Below are 18,579 nucleotides of genomic sequence, written 5' to 3' on the forward strand. Positions count from 1 at the left end.
ATGGCTTACCGCTGAGCAATGGATGGATGATTAATTTCGGCCCCTAAGTAATTTTATGCGAATGGAATGTACTTTTAAAGACAAAATGCTTCCCTGTAATTAAATATTTGCACACTCAATACTATATGCATGTTCGGTTGAAGTTCTTGGCTGGTTTTCCACTTGTTTGCTTGTCAGCCTGCAATTCACAACCTCCCCCTGCCTCCCCCCCCACCTCACCATTTATTTTAATGAACAGGAAAATTATGGGCTGGCGACCACAGAACTGGAAAGCCGCACAAGACTGAGCAACAAATGATTGCAACAAGGATGGATGGTTGCTGGGAGCACATTACCAAGAGCAACAGATTTCCCTTAGTCTTGTGCATACTCCAGCAAACCACTGCAGCATGTACTGGTTAACTTAGAATTTAAACTTCTGCATACAAAGAGTAGGGTTTCAAGTGATGATGCTACTTGGATGGAGTTCCACAGGACAAGATTATGTGAAGCTTCACCCCCTCACGTTCAGTGCAAAGATTATATATTGACCTGCAGCTTTCTTCAAATCTTATCTTTTCACTTTTTACATTTCTTGCCTTTGCTATCCTTAAGCTTCACACTTCCGCCGAGGTAACCCTATTAATTGTTACATAAGTTGGATTTTGTTACCAGGCCGTGAACCCTGAGGGATTCAAGGGACAATGTTGAACATTTTCAATAGTAGTATAATACTGTGATGCAGTCATTTAATATAAGTTCTGCATCTCTTATTCCCAAGTATCATTCAACTTTATGGTTAGATATTTCTACAGCATCTATAGTTTGTGCATGGCACCAATATTTCTGTCCAATATGCTTTACCTTGTATTGTCTGCAATGACCTTCATTTGTCACTGTGCTTTCCATTTACTGATTTATATCTAGTTCTTTTGTAGTACCCTAGCTGCTGCTCCTCCTGAATCAACTGCCCATTTCTATTACCATGTATGAATTTGACCAGTTAGCATTGGGTTTCCAAGTCTAAATCATAAGAACGTAACAATTCAGAGCAGGAGTAGGCCATATGGCTCCTCGAGCTTGCTCCACCATTCAATCGTGGCTGATCTTCAACCTCAATTCCACTTTCCCGTCCAATCCCTATATCCGTTGATTCCTCGAGTCCAAAAATCTATCGATCTCAGCCTTGAATATACTCAATGACTGAGCATCCACAGCTCTTTGGGGGTAGAGAATTCCAAAGGTTCACGACGCTCCTGAGTGAAAAAATTCCTCCTCATCACAGTCTTAAATGGCTGACCACTTATTCTGAGACTATGCCTCCTAGTTCTAGACTCTCCAGCCAGGGGAATCAGTGCCTCAGCATCTACCCTGTCAATGCCTCTCGGAATCTTGTATGTGTTTTGTATGCAATAAAGGTTCAAACTGAGTACTGTTTAATTAAACAAGGTACGACCTTGGCTCTGCTTTATTTAGGCCCAAAGTGCCTGACTCTCAAAATGGCTGGCCTTTTATACCTGAGCAGCCCCATGTGCGTGCTGCTCAGTGACCTCCAACAATGACGCCATCTGGTGGCTACAAACAGAATGTTAATACATGACAATACCCGCCTCTGAGATCTTTTCACAGCCTTTCACAGGTTAAGATGGTCCGGTGCTTTGCGCTCCCGGGTTGACCGTATCAGTGCGATTCCAGCCTTGGGTGAGTGTGCGGCGTCTGTTGTTGCTAATGGCTGGATGATTGACTTGTTTGGGGTGGCAGTGGCCATGTCAGGAATTGCAAGTCCATTTTTATTGAACAGGTCCGTGATGGAAATACCGGGTTCACTGATGACTCTTGAGTCCTCTGAAGGCTGCTGGTAGGTTGTTTGGTCGTCGATGGTTTCTTCGTCCGACTGTTCTGGCTCGTCTGTGTACCTCAGCTTTGTCTGATCTATGTGTTTCCTGCAAGTTTGCCCATTCTTGAGCTTAATAACGAATACTCTGTTGCCCTCCTTGGCCATGACTGTACCAGCAATCCATTTGGGACCCTAACCATAATTCAACACATATACAGGATCATTAACAGAAATCTTGCGTGACACAGTTGCGCGATCGTGGTACCCTTGTTGACTTTGTCTTCTGCATTCAACATGATTATTTAAATCCGGGTGTACCAGAGACAGCTTGGTCTTAAGACCTCTTTTCATCATGAGTTCAGCAGGCGAGACCCCTGTGAGTGTGTGGGGTCTTGTCCTGTAACTCAGCAATATGCAGGACAAGCGGGTCTGCAGTGACCCTTGGGGTACTCTCCTCATGCTTTCACAGTGAAACTTCAACATTGCATGAGGTAGGCAAAGCCATAAAACAGCTGAAGAATAACAAGGCTACGGATGCGAAATGGAATCCCAGCTGAGGCGCTAAAGTATGGCGGAGAGGCGCTGTTGGCGCGGATACATGACCTCATCTCTCTCATCTGGAGGGAGGAGAGCATGTCGGGAGATCTCAGAATCGCAGTGATTGTGACCATTTTTTTTAAAGTGGACAAGTCCGACTGCGGCAACTGCAGGGGAATCTCCCTGCTATCAGCCACTGGGAAAGTTGTCGCTAGAGTTCTCCTCAATCGACTTCTCCCTGTGGCCGAGGAGCTCCTCCCGGAATCACAATGCGGATTTTGTCCCCTACGGGGCACAACAGACATGATCTTTGCAGCGCGACAGCTGCAGGAAAAATGCAGGGAGCAGCGCCAGCCCTTATACATGGCCTTTTTCGATCTTACAAAAGCCTTTGACACTGTCAACCGTGAGGGTCTATGGAGCGTCCTCCTCCATTTCGGGTGCCCCCAAAAGGTTGTCAACATCCTTCGCCTGCTTCATAATGACATGCAGCCGTGATCCTTACCAACGGATCCATTACAGACCCAATTCATATCCGTACCGTGGTCAAACAGGGCTGCGTTATCGCTCCAACCCTCTTCTCAATCTTCCTCGCCGCCATGCTCCACCTCACAATCAACAAGCTCCCCGCTGGAATGGAACTAAACTACAGAACCAGTGGGAAGCTGTTTAACCTACGCCGCCTCCAGGCCAGGTCCAAGATCACCCCAACCTCTGTCGTTGAGCTGCAGTATGCGGACGATGCCTGCGTCTGCGCACATTCAGAGGCTGAACTCCAGGATATAGTCGATGTATTCACTGAGACATATGAAAGCATGGGCCTTACGCTTAACATCCGTAAGACAAAGGTCCTCCACCAGCCTGTCACCGCCGCACAGCACTGCCCTCCAATCATCAAGATTCACGGCGCGGCCCTCGACAACAAGGACCATTTCCCATATCTCGGGAGCCTCTTATCAACAAAGGCAGACATTGATGTGGAGAATCAACATCGCCTCCAGTGCACCAGTGCAGCCTTCGGCCGACTGAGGAAAAGAGTGCTTGAAGACCAGGCCCTCAAATCTACCACCAAGCTCATGGTCTACAGGGGTGTAGTAATACCCGCCCTTCTGTATGGATCTGAGGCATGGACGAAGAATAGAAGGCACCTCCAGTCGCTGAAGATATATCACCAACAATGTCTCCAAGATCCTGAAAATCCCCTGAGAGGATAGGTGAACCAACATCAGTGTCCTCGACCAGGCTAACATCCCCAGTATTGAAGCACTAACCACACCCGATCAGCTTCGCTGGGCAGGCCACATAGTTCGCATGCCAGATATGAGACTCCCGAAGCAAATGCTTTATGCGGAGCACCTGCGTGGTAAACAAGCCAAAGGAGGACAGTGGAAACATTAAAAGGACACCCTTAAAGCCTCCCTGGTAAAGTGCGACATCACCACTGACACCTGGGAGTCCCTGGCCGAAGACCGCCTGAGGTGGAAAAAATGCATCCGAGAGGATGTTGAGCTCTTTGAGTCTCAACGCAAAGAGCGCGAAGAGGCCAAGTGCAGGCAGTGGAAGGAGCACGCGGCAAACCAGCCCCACTGTAGTTACCAAAGTAGTTGAGTAGACCCAGGAACGAACGCAGCTCCGTCACATTCTGCGGCGTGGGTGCATTCTTGATGGCTTTGGTTTTCACGGCAGTGGGTCTGCTGCCATCAGCGGCTATTTTCCTCCTGAGGAATTTGACCTCCGGTGCCATGAAGACGCACTTCAAGTGTTTCAGTCTGAATCCCACTCTATCCAAACGCAGTGGAACCTCTTACAGGTTGTTCAGATGTTCCTTGGAGTCAGGATGTCATCTTGGAACACGATGGTTCTGGGAAAGGACTTCAGTAGACTTTCCATATTCCTGTGGAACATAGCTGCAGCCGAGCGAATTCCGAAAGGACACCTGTGGTACATAGAGTCCTTTGTGCGTGTTAATGCACGTAAGTCTCTTCAATATCTTGACCAACTCCTGTGTTATATAGGCCAACATCAAGTCCAGTTTTGTGAACGACTTCCCTCCAGCTGGCGACACAAACAAGTCATCAGCCTTCGGTAATGGGTACTGATCTTGTTTCGAAACCCTGTTGATCATAGCCTTGTAGTCTCCACAGATTCTGACTGTGCCATCACTTTTCAGCACAGGAAAATGGGGCTGGCCCATACATTAAATTCAACCGGTGATATGATCCCTTCACGTTGGAGTCTGCCCAGTTCAATTTCGACCTTCTCCCTTATCATATATAGCAGTGCCCGAGCTTTATGATGGACGGGTCTTGCATCTGAGTCCACATGGATCTGCACCTTGGCTCCCGTGAAGTTGCCAATACCTGGTTCAAACAGCGTGGGGAACTTGCTCAATACTTGGACACATGTATCTTCCTCCGATGACCATGCCTTTATGTCGTTCCAGTTGCATCTGATTTTCTCCAACCAGCTCCTGCCGAGCAGCGTTGGGCCATTGCCTGGAACAATCCACAGCGGTAACTCGTGAACCGCACCTTTATATAACACATTAATTTGTGCACTGCCAATCACCTTAATCAGTTCTTTGGTGTACTTGCGCAGCTTGGCGTTAACAGGGCTCAGCCTGGGCCTCACAGTCTTAGTATCCCACAGCTTATTAAATGCCCTCTCGTTCATAATCGATTGACTCGCCCCCGTGTCCAGTTCCATCGATACCGGTATCCCGTTAAACTGCACATTAATCAAAATTGGTTTACTCTTGGTTATGAAGGAGTACAGTCCATACACTTCCTCCTCTGGCATCTCGGATTGCGTATCCGGATCCGCGCTAGTCTGACTCTCATCCTCCACATGGTGTGTCACAGCTCGCTTGCTCATCTGCGGACACTTACGCTGGAGATGCCTCACTCTCAGACAGTCTTTGCAACTATATTGCTTAAATCGGCACTGCTGGTGTCGATGATTTCCCCCACAACATGAACACGGAGAAGTCGGATACATTCCCGCTGGTGGACTTTGGGCAGCCACAGGTTTCGCGAACGCAGCCGGAATGGTCCTGCCATGTGCCGCTCTGCCGAACGCCGAATCAATCGCATTTACAGTACTTGCCGAGGTTCGGTTCTTCACCGCTATTTGCTTTAGACTCCTGTCCGTCGTCATACATGATTGAGCGATCTGGATGGCCCTTTTTAAATCCAACTCTTCCACCGCCAGAAGTTTGCGCAGGATCACCTCGTGGTTGAAACCGATAACAAAGAAGTCCCGCAGCATGTCTGCCAACACCGTCCCGAACTTGCACGGTCCTGCTAGACGTCTCAGGTCGGCAACGAATTCCACCGCGCTCTGGCCCTCCGATCGAACGTGTGTATAAAACCTGTGTCTCAAGATGATGATGCTGTCGTCTGGCCTGAGGTGCTCCCGTACCAATGTACACAACTTCTTGTACATTTTCCCTATTGAATCACTAGGCATGAGTAGATTCTTTATCAGACCGTAGATCTTTGAACCGCACACAGTGAGGAACACGGCCTGGCACCGATCTGCATCGTTGACCCCTTCATTTTGTTGGCCACGAAGTACTGGCTCAAATGGGTCACAAAGTCTACCCAATCTTCTCCCTCCACGAGTCGCTCTAAAAATCCAATCGTGCTCATTTTGCAAACAAAGGCTCTTGTATTCTTGTCGCCAAATGTTATGTATGCAGTAAAGGTTCAAACTGAGTACTGTTTAACTAAGCAAGGTACGACCTTGGTTCTGCTTTATTTAGGCCCAAAGTGCCTGACTCTCAAAATGGCTGGTCTTTTATACCTGAGCAGCACCAGGTGCATGCTGCTCAATGGCTTCCAATAATTATGCCATCTGGTGGCTACAAACAGAATGTACATACATGACAATATGTTTCAATGAGATCATCTCTCATTCTTCTAAACTCCAGAGAGTATTGACCCAATCTACTCGATCTTTCCTCATAGTATAACCCTTCATCCCAGGAATCAATCCAGTAAACCTTCATTGCACCATCTCTAGGATAGGTATGTCCTTCCTCAGGTAAGGAGAACAAAACTGCTACAATTGTAGCAAGACCCTCTTGCAATAAAGGCCAACCTGCCATTTGCCTTCCTAATTGCTTGTTATATCTGTATGCTCACTCTCTGTGTACCACCAGGTATATGTGTATTTTATTTGCTGATCTGTACTAGGACACCAAAGTCTCTCTGAACACCAACATTTAATACTTTATCACCATTTTAAAAATATTCTGTTTTCCCATTCTTCCTACTAAAGTGAATAACCTCACATTTCCCAACATTATAATCAATCTGCCAACATTGCCCACTCACTTAACCTGTCTCTATCCCTTTGCAGGCTCTTTGTGTTCTCCTCATAGCTTACTTTCCCACCTAACTTTGTATCATCGGCAAACTTGGATACATTACACTCGGTCCCTCTACCGAAATCATTAATATAGATTGTAAATAGCTGAGACCAAGCACTGATCCTTGCTGAATGTCACTTGTTACAGCTTGCCAACCTAAAAATAACCCTTTTATCCCTACTCTGTTTTCTGTCCATTAATCAATCCTCTATCCATGCTAATACATTACCTCATACCCCATGAGCATTTGTCTTGCGTAACAACTTTTTATGTGGTACTTTTATCAAATGCCTTTTGGAAATCCAAATATACTACATCCATTGGTTTCCCTTTATCGACCCTGCAAGCTAAATCCTCAAAAAACTTCCTTTATAATGGATTCCAGCATTTTCCCAACACCTGATGTCAGGCTATCTGGCCTGTAGTTCCCAGTTTTCTCTCTCCCTCCTTTCTTGAATCATTAATGTTCATTAGGAATAGTCCCAGCAATAATTCCTGGCACACTCTAATCTTGCCTCAGCATCATTCCACTGGCAAGTATCTGTTGCCTTTGCTTCAGGAGATTTTTTTTGGCATTCACATCCATGTTTTACTTTGATTTCCCATTGTTTTCAGTTTCTGAAGCAGCGTTTTGTGAAAAACTTAATCAAAGGTTTTCTAGAAATCTAACGGGGTGAAATTGCGTTGCGCCCATTTGGGGGCGGTAACATCTTGCAGTCGCGACATTTTGCATCAGGCACGGAAGTCCCACCCCGCTCGAAGGATTCGGGTTACTGTCCCCGAAAGGAAGTGAAGCGCAAAATAACGAGCTCCACATCCTTTTTGGGGCAGTAGTGCAGCGGATGGGTCAGGAGCGGGGTGCAGCGCTATGCGCTGGGCGTTTCCTTCATTAAAGGGAGCGCCCAAGGGCTAAAACAGGCCTCCATGGACCACCGGGAAGCGGGGATGCCGTGCCAACACCCGGCACTCAAGCAGAACACTAGGCTGAATGATTGCGGCACGGACCCCGCGATTGAGGCGCTAAAGGTGCATCGAAGAAAAAAGCCAGATTATTTTTTAACATGGCCACCACCTCCCCTTTAAGTAGCACCCCATGAGTGGCCTGCAGACTGGTTCATGTCCCCTGAAGCTGTCGTTGGCATCACTCAGTGCAGCTTCAGGGGGCGCTTCCCAATTTTTGTTCAGGGGCGAAAACAGGTTGCTGCGCACAATAATGTTGTTATTGTTGGCGCAGCGGAGCGGCATGCTACAGGTTAGTGCCGCCGCTAAACTCCCGCGGAATATAGCAGGAGTTGTAAGCAGTGCCGTGCCTGGTCAAAAAGTCGTTTGTGTCCCCGGGGGTGTTGACGGGAGGTGCAAATGACCCGAATTTCTGGGCCTAAGTGTCTATAAACTATCTCTATAGTTATTATAAAGAATAATATTGGTTAATGTTTAAAGAGTGCAATACTCCTTGCGGGACAGATGATATTGGAAGATGTCTATCCTAGTTTATTAAACCTTTTGAACCTGAGCTCTTACTATCTTCACTTCAGCCACCATGTTACTTACTTCATTGTATATATTATGCAAAAAGAACACTACATATATTAACAGTAGATGCAAAAATGTTTTCGATGCTTACCCAAGAGCTGGCTAAGAATTGACCAAACCCATTACTTAAACCCATTATTTAACTAAACCCATTCAGGGAAATGGTATGTTATGCTGGTTGTTACAGAGACCTGTGTACATGGCAGTATGGAGTGATGACATCATTGTTGTCCTTTGGCTTGCAATAAATTAGTTCAGTATTGAACACCAATAATATATCAGATTTAATGAAGCATTTTTGTATGTTTTTCTTAATCTTTATGTTTTGCAGAAAGATTTCGGGACCTGCTGCTATCGGAACCCAATTTGGATGCAGAGATCCTGCCCATACTGCAGCAGAGAAATTACCCAAAGTAAGTCTGAGTAAATGTTACTATTATTTACAGCATCATATATTTTCTCATTTTTAGTCATTGGGCCGTAATTTGCAGCTCCTATTGGTGCTTACGAGGTGCGTATGTGCCTGTAGGGGCCACGCAAGTTCCCGTGTTTTTAACGCATCCCCGGGAAAAGGGCATTCGCGGGTGGAGAGTTGGGCTATTTGCCTAACTTCTGCCCAGTGAATGCCCGTGAGAATCTTATGCCCGGTAAAGGCAAACGTAGGGCCTGCTTTTACCAGCATAAGAGTTTTAAAAAAACAGAAAAATATCATTTTTTCTATCATTTATATATCAAAAACTCTGTGCAATGAGGAAAGTTTATTGTTAGTCCCGTTAAAATATGTAAATTTATTTTTCAAAAAATTACATTTTTGTTTTAAATATTTAATTAAATGCCATTTTAATTAATGTTAAATGTGTAATGTTTTTTTAAATTTAATGTCTGGATGTATTTTTGGGGTATTCCCATTAATGCTTATGGGGTTTCCGTTAATACGAAATCCCCATAAGCATGAATGGGGATTCCCTCCTTTCATTTGTTGTGCTGGCCCACGTGATCCCAGGGGTGCTTGCGAACCGTGTGCGCCCTTGGGGTACATGCGCTTCTACCCGAGGGTACCCGGAGAGGCCCAGGAGCGCAGGTCTCCAGACCACCAGGTACGTGGGCAGTTTAATTGCAGATCGGGGGCATTTACCCGCGGGAAGCCTCCGACAGCAAATTCAAGACAAAGTTAATGTGATACTTATACCATTTTAATATTAATAGTTGATACCCTGTAGTTCAGATGGAGCCAAGATCAAAGGCAGTAATCATGCAAGCAGGTTCGACGGCATGGTACAATTGGACCAAGCCAGGGAGGAGAAGGCGGCGATGGCTGGGGGAGGGGGGCGGGGCTGGGTTGGTGGGATAGGGGGAGATGGGAGGATGGAAGGGAAGAAGGAGGAGAGAGGAAAAATTCAGTCAACAAGGAAGTATGGCTTGATGCACAGGAAGCCAGCAGTGGGGAAGCGCTGAAGAAGCAAATTCAGGTTAGCAGGGGAAGGGGATGTCATAGCATCAGCAATCCAAGCAGTCCTGGTGAGGAAAAGTCGAGGAAGGGGACTTGAGGTCAGCAGGAAAGGTCGGGGTAGCTAAAGCATGGAAATGTCAGCCAGCAGGAGTGGAGGGTGCTAAGGAAGGGGAGATAAGCCAATTCATGTCAGTGGACGAGAGGGGTGCTGAGGGACAGAGGAGGAAGGAGATGCTTTGAGTGGAAAATCCAGCCAAAAAGGGTGGAACTTGAAGTGTGTGCCACAGGAACCATTGATGGATGTCGATCACAGGAGGCAATGTAGAAGTTCGAAGGCACAGAGGAAGATGGGTCCAGAAAGGACTAGTGGCTGAGAAGATTGAAGTGCCGGCTTTTCCAGGGGCATGCGGGGAGACTGACCTCGGGAGTGGAAGTTAGGCAAGTCGCGGCCATCAGAATGTTGGCAGCCTTGACATGCCCTCTAACTTGATTACTTCCTTGCGTTGGTTAACATTTTAACAAGCACCTGGAGGTGAGGGATCCATCTAAGAGGACAGGTGAATCTGATTTTTAAATGTCAGCAGCTGTTGAAAAGCATCATTAATCACATCCGACCATTACCAGATTATAATCCAGTTCACAACAAACATTCTGTGTAAGTCGTGAAATTTGTGACAGTGCTTTCGGCTCACTCACTCACTCACAGGCACTAGTCAATTCAATAGAAACTATCCTGATGAGTTGATTTTCTTCCTGGACTTTGGTAAAAGTAAAAGATCCAAAATGTCAGCGCCAACAGTATTGGGACATGATTGGGAAAATAAGCTTTTAAGGGAAATGAAGACCAGGGCCTAGAAATTGGCCTCCTAGCGCCTCCTGTTATCGCTTCTGGGGGTGGGGGCGGGGCGCTAACCAGGTTCCGACCGGCGATAACATCAACTCCCGTCATATTCGACAGGAGGTTTGCGGCGGCGGTACGGTGTTGCGCTCCCATCTCCTTCGCCTAGAGATCATGACATCATCGACCCAATAGTGCCCCGGACTCGAAATTGGGTTCCGCCCCCTGCTGCATCGCCGGACGAAATCACCGGCAGTTGCAGCAGGAGGCGTCCATCGGGAGGTCGGGCGCTTTGGGGGTGATGATTAAAGGTGAGGTGGCCAAGATAAGTTTAAAAAAAAAAGTTTCCGCTCTCTTTCAGGTTTGTTGCCGCGCTTCTTTGCCTGTGATCGATCAGCCCAGCACTCTGCTTCAGTGCATCGGGCTGGATCGGGGAGAAGATATGTTTTTATTTTGTAGAGCTTGTAGCGATGGCCTTTCCATTTAAGGGAGGGAAGGAGCCTTTCAGCGCGGCAGCGCTGCACGGTCCAGTGTGCAGCGCTGTTTCACTTACTGGCCAGTCTGCTGCCTCTTGCGCTCGAGGAAGGAAGTGGAGTGCCTGATTAAGCCATCCATTTCCTTCCTGGGATGCTACCCCCGAATTTTTTTAAAGTAGAAAAGTTTAGTGCCTGGCGCTAATTTTTTCTATTTTAAAAGGTAACGCCCCAAATGGGGCGCTCCTGAATTTCATCCCCCCAAGCCTATAAAGGAAATGGGGATAACTTGTGTTTTCGTTTTCTATCGTTTTTACACAAAATAAGGTAAACTATATAATGTTCATTGAGGGATAAATATTGACCAAGAACGTGATCCGTCTTTCCTGAATTTCCTCTCTCCCCTCCGATCGCGCCCCCCCCTCCCGCTCCCCAGCCTCTCTCTTCCTCCCCGCCCCCACCCCCAGTCTTTCTTTCTTTCTCTCTCTCTCTCTCTCTCTCTCTCTCTCTCTCTCTCTCTCTCTCTCTCTCTCTCTCTCCCAGCCTCTCTCTTTCCCCCCTGCCCCCCCCAGCCTCTCTCTCTCCCGCCCCACCCCCCCAGCTTCCCTCTCTCTCGCTCGCCCCGTCCCAGCCTCCCTCCCTCTCTCCCCAGTCTCCCTCTCTCCCGCTCCCCCCCAGTCTCCCTCTCCCTCTCTCTCTCCACCTCCCCCAGCCTCTCTCTCTCCACCTCCCCCAGCCTCTCTCTCACTCTCTCCCCCAGACTCTCTCTCTCTCTCCCCCAGACTCTCTCTCTCTCCACTCAGCCTCTCTCACTCTCTCTTCATCCTCCCCCGCCCCAGCCTCTCTCTCTCCCCACTCCCCCCCTCCCCACAGCCTCTCTCTCTCTCTCTCTCTCTCTCCCCCCCAGCCTCTCACTCTCCCCCAGCCTCTCTCACTCTCTTCGCCCCCCCCGCCCCAGCCTCTCTGACTCTTGGCCCCAAGGCCCTCATGTGAGGCTCGGAGCCCGGTCTGAGGCTCGGGGCTCGCAGCTCAGCTGGAGGCCCGGTCGACCTAACGAGTCCTGGGCAGGGGGGAGTCGGAGTTGGTAGTCCTCGAGGGGAGTGGGGGTGGGGAGTCGGCGAGTCCTGGAGCGAGTCGGCGAGGGAATCAGCAGAGTCTCAAGTCTCAGGTTCTGCTTCTCAGCACCACGTGGACTGAATGATTCGGGGCCCGGGAAGAGACAGTAAGCAGAGCTTGACAGGGGGCGGGTCTTGTTGCCTGTCGGTCAAAAAAGTGCAGTACGGGCATTGGGGTGCGGGGCTGGACGGATGCCTGTCTGACCAAGAAAAGTGCAGTACAAATAGTTAGTACCTATTTATTAGCACTGCACAATGAGTCATGTCATGATGCTGTCTTTATTTCCATGCACTGCATTCCTAAACTGTCTTTCTACTTGTGCTAACTTGACATCAGCTGACAGCTACCCTCTGTGTACTACATGACGTGTGATCCAGTACACAATGGAAAGTGTTCACAGATCAATTCTAAGTGGACAAAGGAAAATATGTGGTGATTTTCCTGTCAGCAGTTTTCCTGTCTCTAGTCTTTTAGCCCTGAAGCAAAGCTTCCTGAGCAATTAGCACCTCAGCCAGTGCTCATTGATCATTAAATAAGGCTGAGTGAATTTCGACAAAGTGATATGTAACTGAGAAAAGAGGAACTATCATGGAAATGCATATTATTAAATCATTAATTTCCTTAAGAACAAGTACAGTTTTCTGACTAGAGAAAGAGATTTAAAAAAAGTCACTGTCATACTGCTGGAGAAGGTTGTAAGTAAAATATTATAATAACTGCTTAGAGCAGCCCAGTGACAGCACTCTCCAGTCAATTACTGCAGTTTGGACCAGTCACGATCATTTCATTAACTTTTCAGATTGTTTGAACTCTGCTATATGTATGAAGATTGATCTATTTTAACTGCAGAAAAGCAACTTGCAGACGACTACCATATTAATTACTGTTGACTGGGTAGTTGGTTTATTTAAGGAATTTTTGTTGTCTCCTGTCCAGAAATTCTTGATGACTGTGCTTCTTTGACTAAGTTCTTGTGAAGATAATAATATTGATAGCCAATGAAGAGCACATTAACAGAATGAACAACATTATTCACTTCACAAGTAAAATTAACAAACAAAGCCCCAAGGTCTATCTGCTTCTAATCACCTCTCAAAGCATCAGATTGATGAAACAGCCGACCTTTCTTTACACTGTGGTAAAATCCATCTCCAGTAGCTAAGCTGATTCACAACCACATATTTCAATGTTGTAGAGTCTAGAATATGCTGGCATAGACTTTTTAAAATTCATTCCTGGGATGTGGATGTCGCTGGCAAGGCCAGCATTTATTACCCATCCCTAATTACCCTTGAGAAGGTGATGGTGATCCACCTTCTTGAACCACTGCAGTCCGTGTGTTGACCCAGTGACTATGAAGGAACGGCAATATATTTCCAAATCAGGATGGTGTGTGACTTGGTCAGGAGCTTGGCGGTGTTCCCATGCTCTTGCTTCCCTTAGCATTCTAGGTGGTGAAAGATATGGGTTGGGAGGTGCTATGGAAAAAGCCCTGGCAGTTGCTGCAGTGCACCTTGTATTCAATACTAACTGACCAGTATTGATGGTATTGGGTGAGGAATGCACTGATGTGATGTTTTGCTGAGATAACAGAAGCTTTTCTTATTAAATTAAATATTTTCCAGTAGGCCAATACCTTGGTAAAATTCACCTGGTTATCAGCGATCCTTGGCTTCTTTTGTGACATGATGGGTCAATTTACCTTCCCGCCCCCTCTCTCCCTGTCTTCCGTGCTCAACTGAGAAGTAGAAAGCATTATTCATTTCTAATAATATTGCCCCTATATTTTCAGTAAACTTCTAACAGAGACAGTTATTAAATCTAATGAGCTATTAACTGGTCTAGGCCCGTTTTGGGGTCTGAAATAATGGCACGCACGAAGCGTGTGCCAGAAGCAATTCCCGAGGCGCGCCTGAAATTGAGCCCCAGACCTCATTTTAATAATTGCAGTGAGCTGCCAACAACTGTTGCCCCTCCAGATACAGCTAGCTAATCGCGGCACAACCAATTTGGACAGGTGCTTTACAGGCAAGGGCCCTTGGGTAAGTCCTGGAAGGAGCGAGTAGAAGAACGAACAGGAGGGGGTAGCACTGCTCAACAGTGGCCATCAGGAGTGATGTGGAGCAACAAGGAGCACTCCTGCTACTCCTGATTCCATGTGAAGATAGAATATTTTAAAACTTACCTGTTTGTTGGTGGCTGCTGGTTATGCCGCAGGAACTGCAGACGTGTCGCGCTGACACGTCACAACGTCCCTCCCCTTCAGTTAAAGGGGAAGGCCGCTGTGAACTCTGCAATTAGTTTAGTTAGATCCAACTGAGCTTCCAGTGAAGGTTTCGGCCACGCCAGTGGCCACCATTGTTAGGCCGACCTCGCAGTCGGCCAACAATGTAAATAACATGGCGACCTTGGCAGTATGCCCTCCCTTTAAGGGCGGATGCGCTGCCCAGTGACACACAGCTTACCGACTGGGGGAAGTTGTCAGTGGCACCAACTAGTGGTGGCGTGTTTCCCATGGGGCAGTTTCCCGCGTGGGGCGGAAATGGGTTGCTGCTGGTCAGAAAGGGGTCGGCGCGTGCCTGACGTGGCAGCACAGGCGGTGCAGAAACCCATTCCCGGCACGGAGGCAATTTCGGATGGGTTGGGCCATTCATTTGCCCCCCCCGATCGGTGGGGCCTATCCGCTCCATTACCATCTCTTAGAGGATGAGTTAAAGCATAAGAATTTTGGGTGAGTCCTGATTTAATAGAGATTATTTGTAGGTGGGTGATAGGGGTGTAATGAATTGGGAAGTAGCTGAGGCAAGTGGTGCAGTTGATAGGATATGGCACTTGAAGATGTACTCCTGACTTTTGACAACTCATGTGAGTTCATTAAACTTTCTTCCTGCACTGCATCCAGGTCCTTGGGACTTCTGGCATTGATCTCTGCCGCTATCGCTTGCCACCGCCATCTGAAAATATGTCTGGAGGGCCTCTAGCCCTCTTAAGATACAGGACATCTCTCCTTTCCACCTCTTCCACCAAGACCTCCAGTGCATTGTCCGAAAACCTTGATGCGTGCTCTCTCCCGTGATCAGCCATTGTTGAGTCTTCCACAGCACAATATTCAGAATGATCTCGGCATCACCACCAGCCACAATACAGTTCCCCTTTGAGTGATGCAGCCTAGCTTTATGTGGTGCTTGCTAGCTTTAAGTTGTAGTAAGCGCTCATGATATTGGGCCCCCTGCTGATGCAATCATGGAAATGAGCAGGCACCACAGAGTTGGCATCCTGCCTGCAATGCAATCAACGGGCATTAAGTGTGCATCGTGATCTGTGCACTCGTTTTCAGAGGCTATCCAATTTAACCCCCAGTGTCTTTTATCATAGGAATTTAGGAATTTATAGCACGGAAGAAGGCCATTTTGGCCCATCCTGTCCACACCGACCGACCAAGATCTATCCAGCCTAATCCCTTTTTCCAGATCTTGGTCCATAGCCCTGTAGGTTACGGTACTTAAATGCACATCCAAATATCTTTTAAATGTGGTGAGGGGTCCTGCTCGAATACCCTTTCAGACAGTGAGTTCCAGACCTCCATCACCTTCTGGGTGAAGAAATTTCCCCTCATATCTCCACTAAACCTCCTCCCAATTACTTTAAATCTATGCCCCCCGGTTGTTGATACCTTTGCCAAGGGAAGCAAATCTTTCCTATTCATTCAATCCAGGCCCCTCATAATTTTATACAGCTCAATCAGATCTCCAGTTAGTGACACATACTCAGTACATCCTACAGTGACAGACACTCCCAGTAATACATGGCCACTGGGGTACAATGTTCCACACTGGTTAGTGACCCATACTCAGTAAAGTTCTACAGTGACAGACACTCCCAGTAATACATGGTCACTGGGGTACGGTGTTCCACACCGGTTAGTGACCCATACTCAGTACATCCTACAGTGACAGATGCTCCCAGTAATACATGATCACTGGGATAGGCAAATGGAGAAAAATTGCAAAATGCTGCAGTACAGAGGGACCTTGGGGGTCCTTGTGCATGAAACACAGAAAGTTAGTACACAGGTACAGCAAGTAATCAGGAAGGCAAATGGAATGTTGGTCTTTATTGCAAGGAGATAGAGTATAAAAGCAGAGAAGTCCTGCTAAAACTGTACAGGGTATTGGTGAGGCCACACCTTGAGTACTGCATGCAGTTTTGGTCTCCGCATTTAAGGAAGAGTTATCATCATAGGCAGTCCCTCAGAATCGAAGAAGACTTGCTTCCACTCCTGAAGTGAGTTCTTTGGTGGCTGAACAGTTCAATACGAGAAGCTACAGATCCTGTCAGAGGTGGGACAGACATTTGAATAGGGAAGGGGTGGGTGGGACTGGTTTGCCGCACGCTCTTTCTGCTGCCTGCACTTGACCTCTTCACGCTCTTGGCGTTGAGATTCGAAGAGCTCAATGCCCTCCCGGATGGACTTTCTCCACCTAGGGCGGTCTTCGGCCAGGGACTCCCAGGTGATGTCGCACTTTATCAGGGAGGCTTTGAGGGTGTCCTTGTAATGTTTCCGCTGCCCACCTTTGGCTCGTTTGCCATGAAGGAGCTCCGCATAGAGCATTTGCTTAGGGAGTCTCGTGTTTGGCATGCGAACTATGTGGCCTGCCCAGCGAAGCTGATCGAGTGTGGTCAGTGCTTCAATGCTGGTGATGTTAGCCTGGACGAGGATACTGATGTTGGTGCGCCTGTCTTCCCAGGGGTTTGTAATGTCTGTAAGCTTGTAATGTTTGTAGCTCCACACTGTGGATGTGGACGCATTGTGTACTACAATTGCAGAGTTAATCATTAAGCAGAACCAGGCAATTCCGGAGACTTCCGAGAGAGCTGCCTGCCATGTTAGGAAGCTGTGTGTGCTGTGCTCTGTGAAGATACCACATTTGACGACGGAAGATGGGATTTTTCGGATGATTTAAAGCTTAAATTTTGTTGATGAAGGATTCAGCCAGCCGACAGAGAGACTTTGGAAGTTTCTGTCTTTGGAAAAAAGCTACAAAAATCCGAGGTAATATACAGCACACAGTGTGAACAGCTAGGGATTAAAATGGCAGCACCCGCAGGTGTACTAGGATATTTGGGGAATATAGAACGACCGGGAACGTTTTAAAGTGTATGTGGATCGGCTAGAAATGTATTTCACTGCAAATAACATAATCGAAGTTCCAGACAATGCAGTCCAGAACCAGGCTGTGTTGGAACGTAAGAAAGCAATCTTCTTATCGGAGGCAGGTCCGGCATTATATGACACTCTTGTAAATCTGCTTGTGCCTGACGAGCCAAATAATACAACGCTTAAAGAGATTTTAATGAAGCTGGAGCAGCACTATAACCCCAAACCATTAGAAATTGCTGAAAGCTATCGTTTCGGGATTCGGAATCAAAAGGCTGATGAAAGTATCAGTGATTACATCGTAGCATTAAAAAAGCTATTGATGCACTGTTATTTTGGAAACTTTCAAAACCGAGCATTACAGGATCGTTTTGTTTGTGGGGTGAAAAATGATGCGATCAGAAGGAAGTTATTGACGACGGATGACTTGACTTTTGAGATTGCTTGTCAGACAGCGAGGTCGATGGGCATGGCCGAACAATATTCCCGAGAATTAAATAATAATTACGTCAGTCAACCGAGGTAAATAACCTGCAGGTTCAAGGTAAAAGACGGTGGGAGCCCATAGTCTCAGAAACTGGAAATTCTAACAGAGCGTCGAAGTCGTGCTATAGGTGCCTGGGACAACACATTGCTCAAAGTTGTCCATACGTAAAGGCAGAGTGTTTCTTCTGCAGAAAGACTGGGCATCTTGTGAAGGCATGCCGACCTGAAGGGTAAACCAGCTTTTAAAGCTATGAGTCCAGCGTTCATACTATGAGTAGAAATCCCAAGAGACTATATAGTGTGGAAGCACAACAACAGGACGAGGAGATGTTAGAGTTACACGTCATCAGGCGCACGAGGTTAACGGACAGCGGTTCGAAAAGCTTCAAAATCCACATAGATGTTGCGGGATTCAAGATACCAATGGAAATTGATACGGGTGCATCCGTGAGTGTAGTACCGGAGTCGCTGTACCTCGACAAATTGCGTGATTTTCAACTGGAGAAATCCAAGATAGAGCTGCGAGGCTACTGGGGAGAAAAAAATTCCTGTAGTAGGTCATATCACCGTACCGGTGAAATATAAAGATCAACTTCAGAACTTGCCTCTAATACTAGTGAAAGGAGACAAGTCTGCCTTACTAGGAAGAAATTGGTTGAGCTCACTGAAGCTGGATTGGAGTAAGATTTTCTGTGTGGAAGCGAGATTTTCATCAATGGATGAGGTTATCAAGAAGTATCCGAAGGTGTTCTGCGAAACGGGCAGTCCGATTCAAGGCGAGTGTCAGGGTACAGAAGGAC

The 18,579-nt window shown here is 47.1% G+C and overlaps 1 protein-coding gene across 1 annotated transcript in view; it reads left to right on the top strand.

The window, feature by feature from the left end:
- LOC139274783 (NADPH oxidase 4) overlaps nucleotides 1-18,579 on the top strand; it is a 242,819-nt gene that overhangs the window by 171,453 nt on the left and 52,787 nt on the right. The window contains exon 13 of the mRNA XM_070891470.1: nucleotides 8,590-8,671. Coding sequence (XP_070747571.1) covers nucleotides 8,590-8,671 — 82 coding nt within the window. The remainder of the gene's footprint in view (nucleotides 1-8,589; nucleotides 8,672-18,579) is intronic.

The sequence above is a fragment of the Pristiophorus japonicus genome, chromosome 10 (genome assembly GCF_044704955.1).
Source record: "Pristiophorus japonicus isolate sPriJap1 chromosome 10, sPriJap1.hap1, whole genome shotgun sequence".
Classification (NCBI taxonomy): domain Eukaryota; kingdom Metazoa; phylum Chordata; class Chondrichthyes; family Pristiophoridae; genus Pristiophorus; species Pristiophorus japonicus.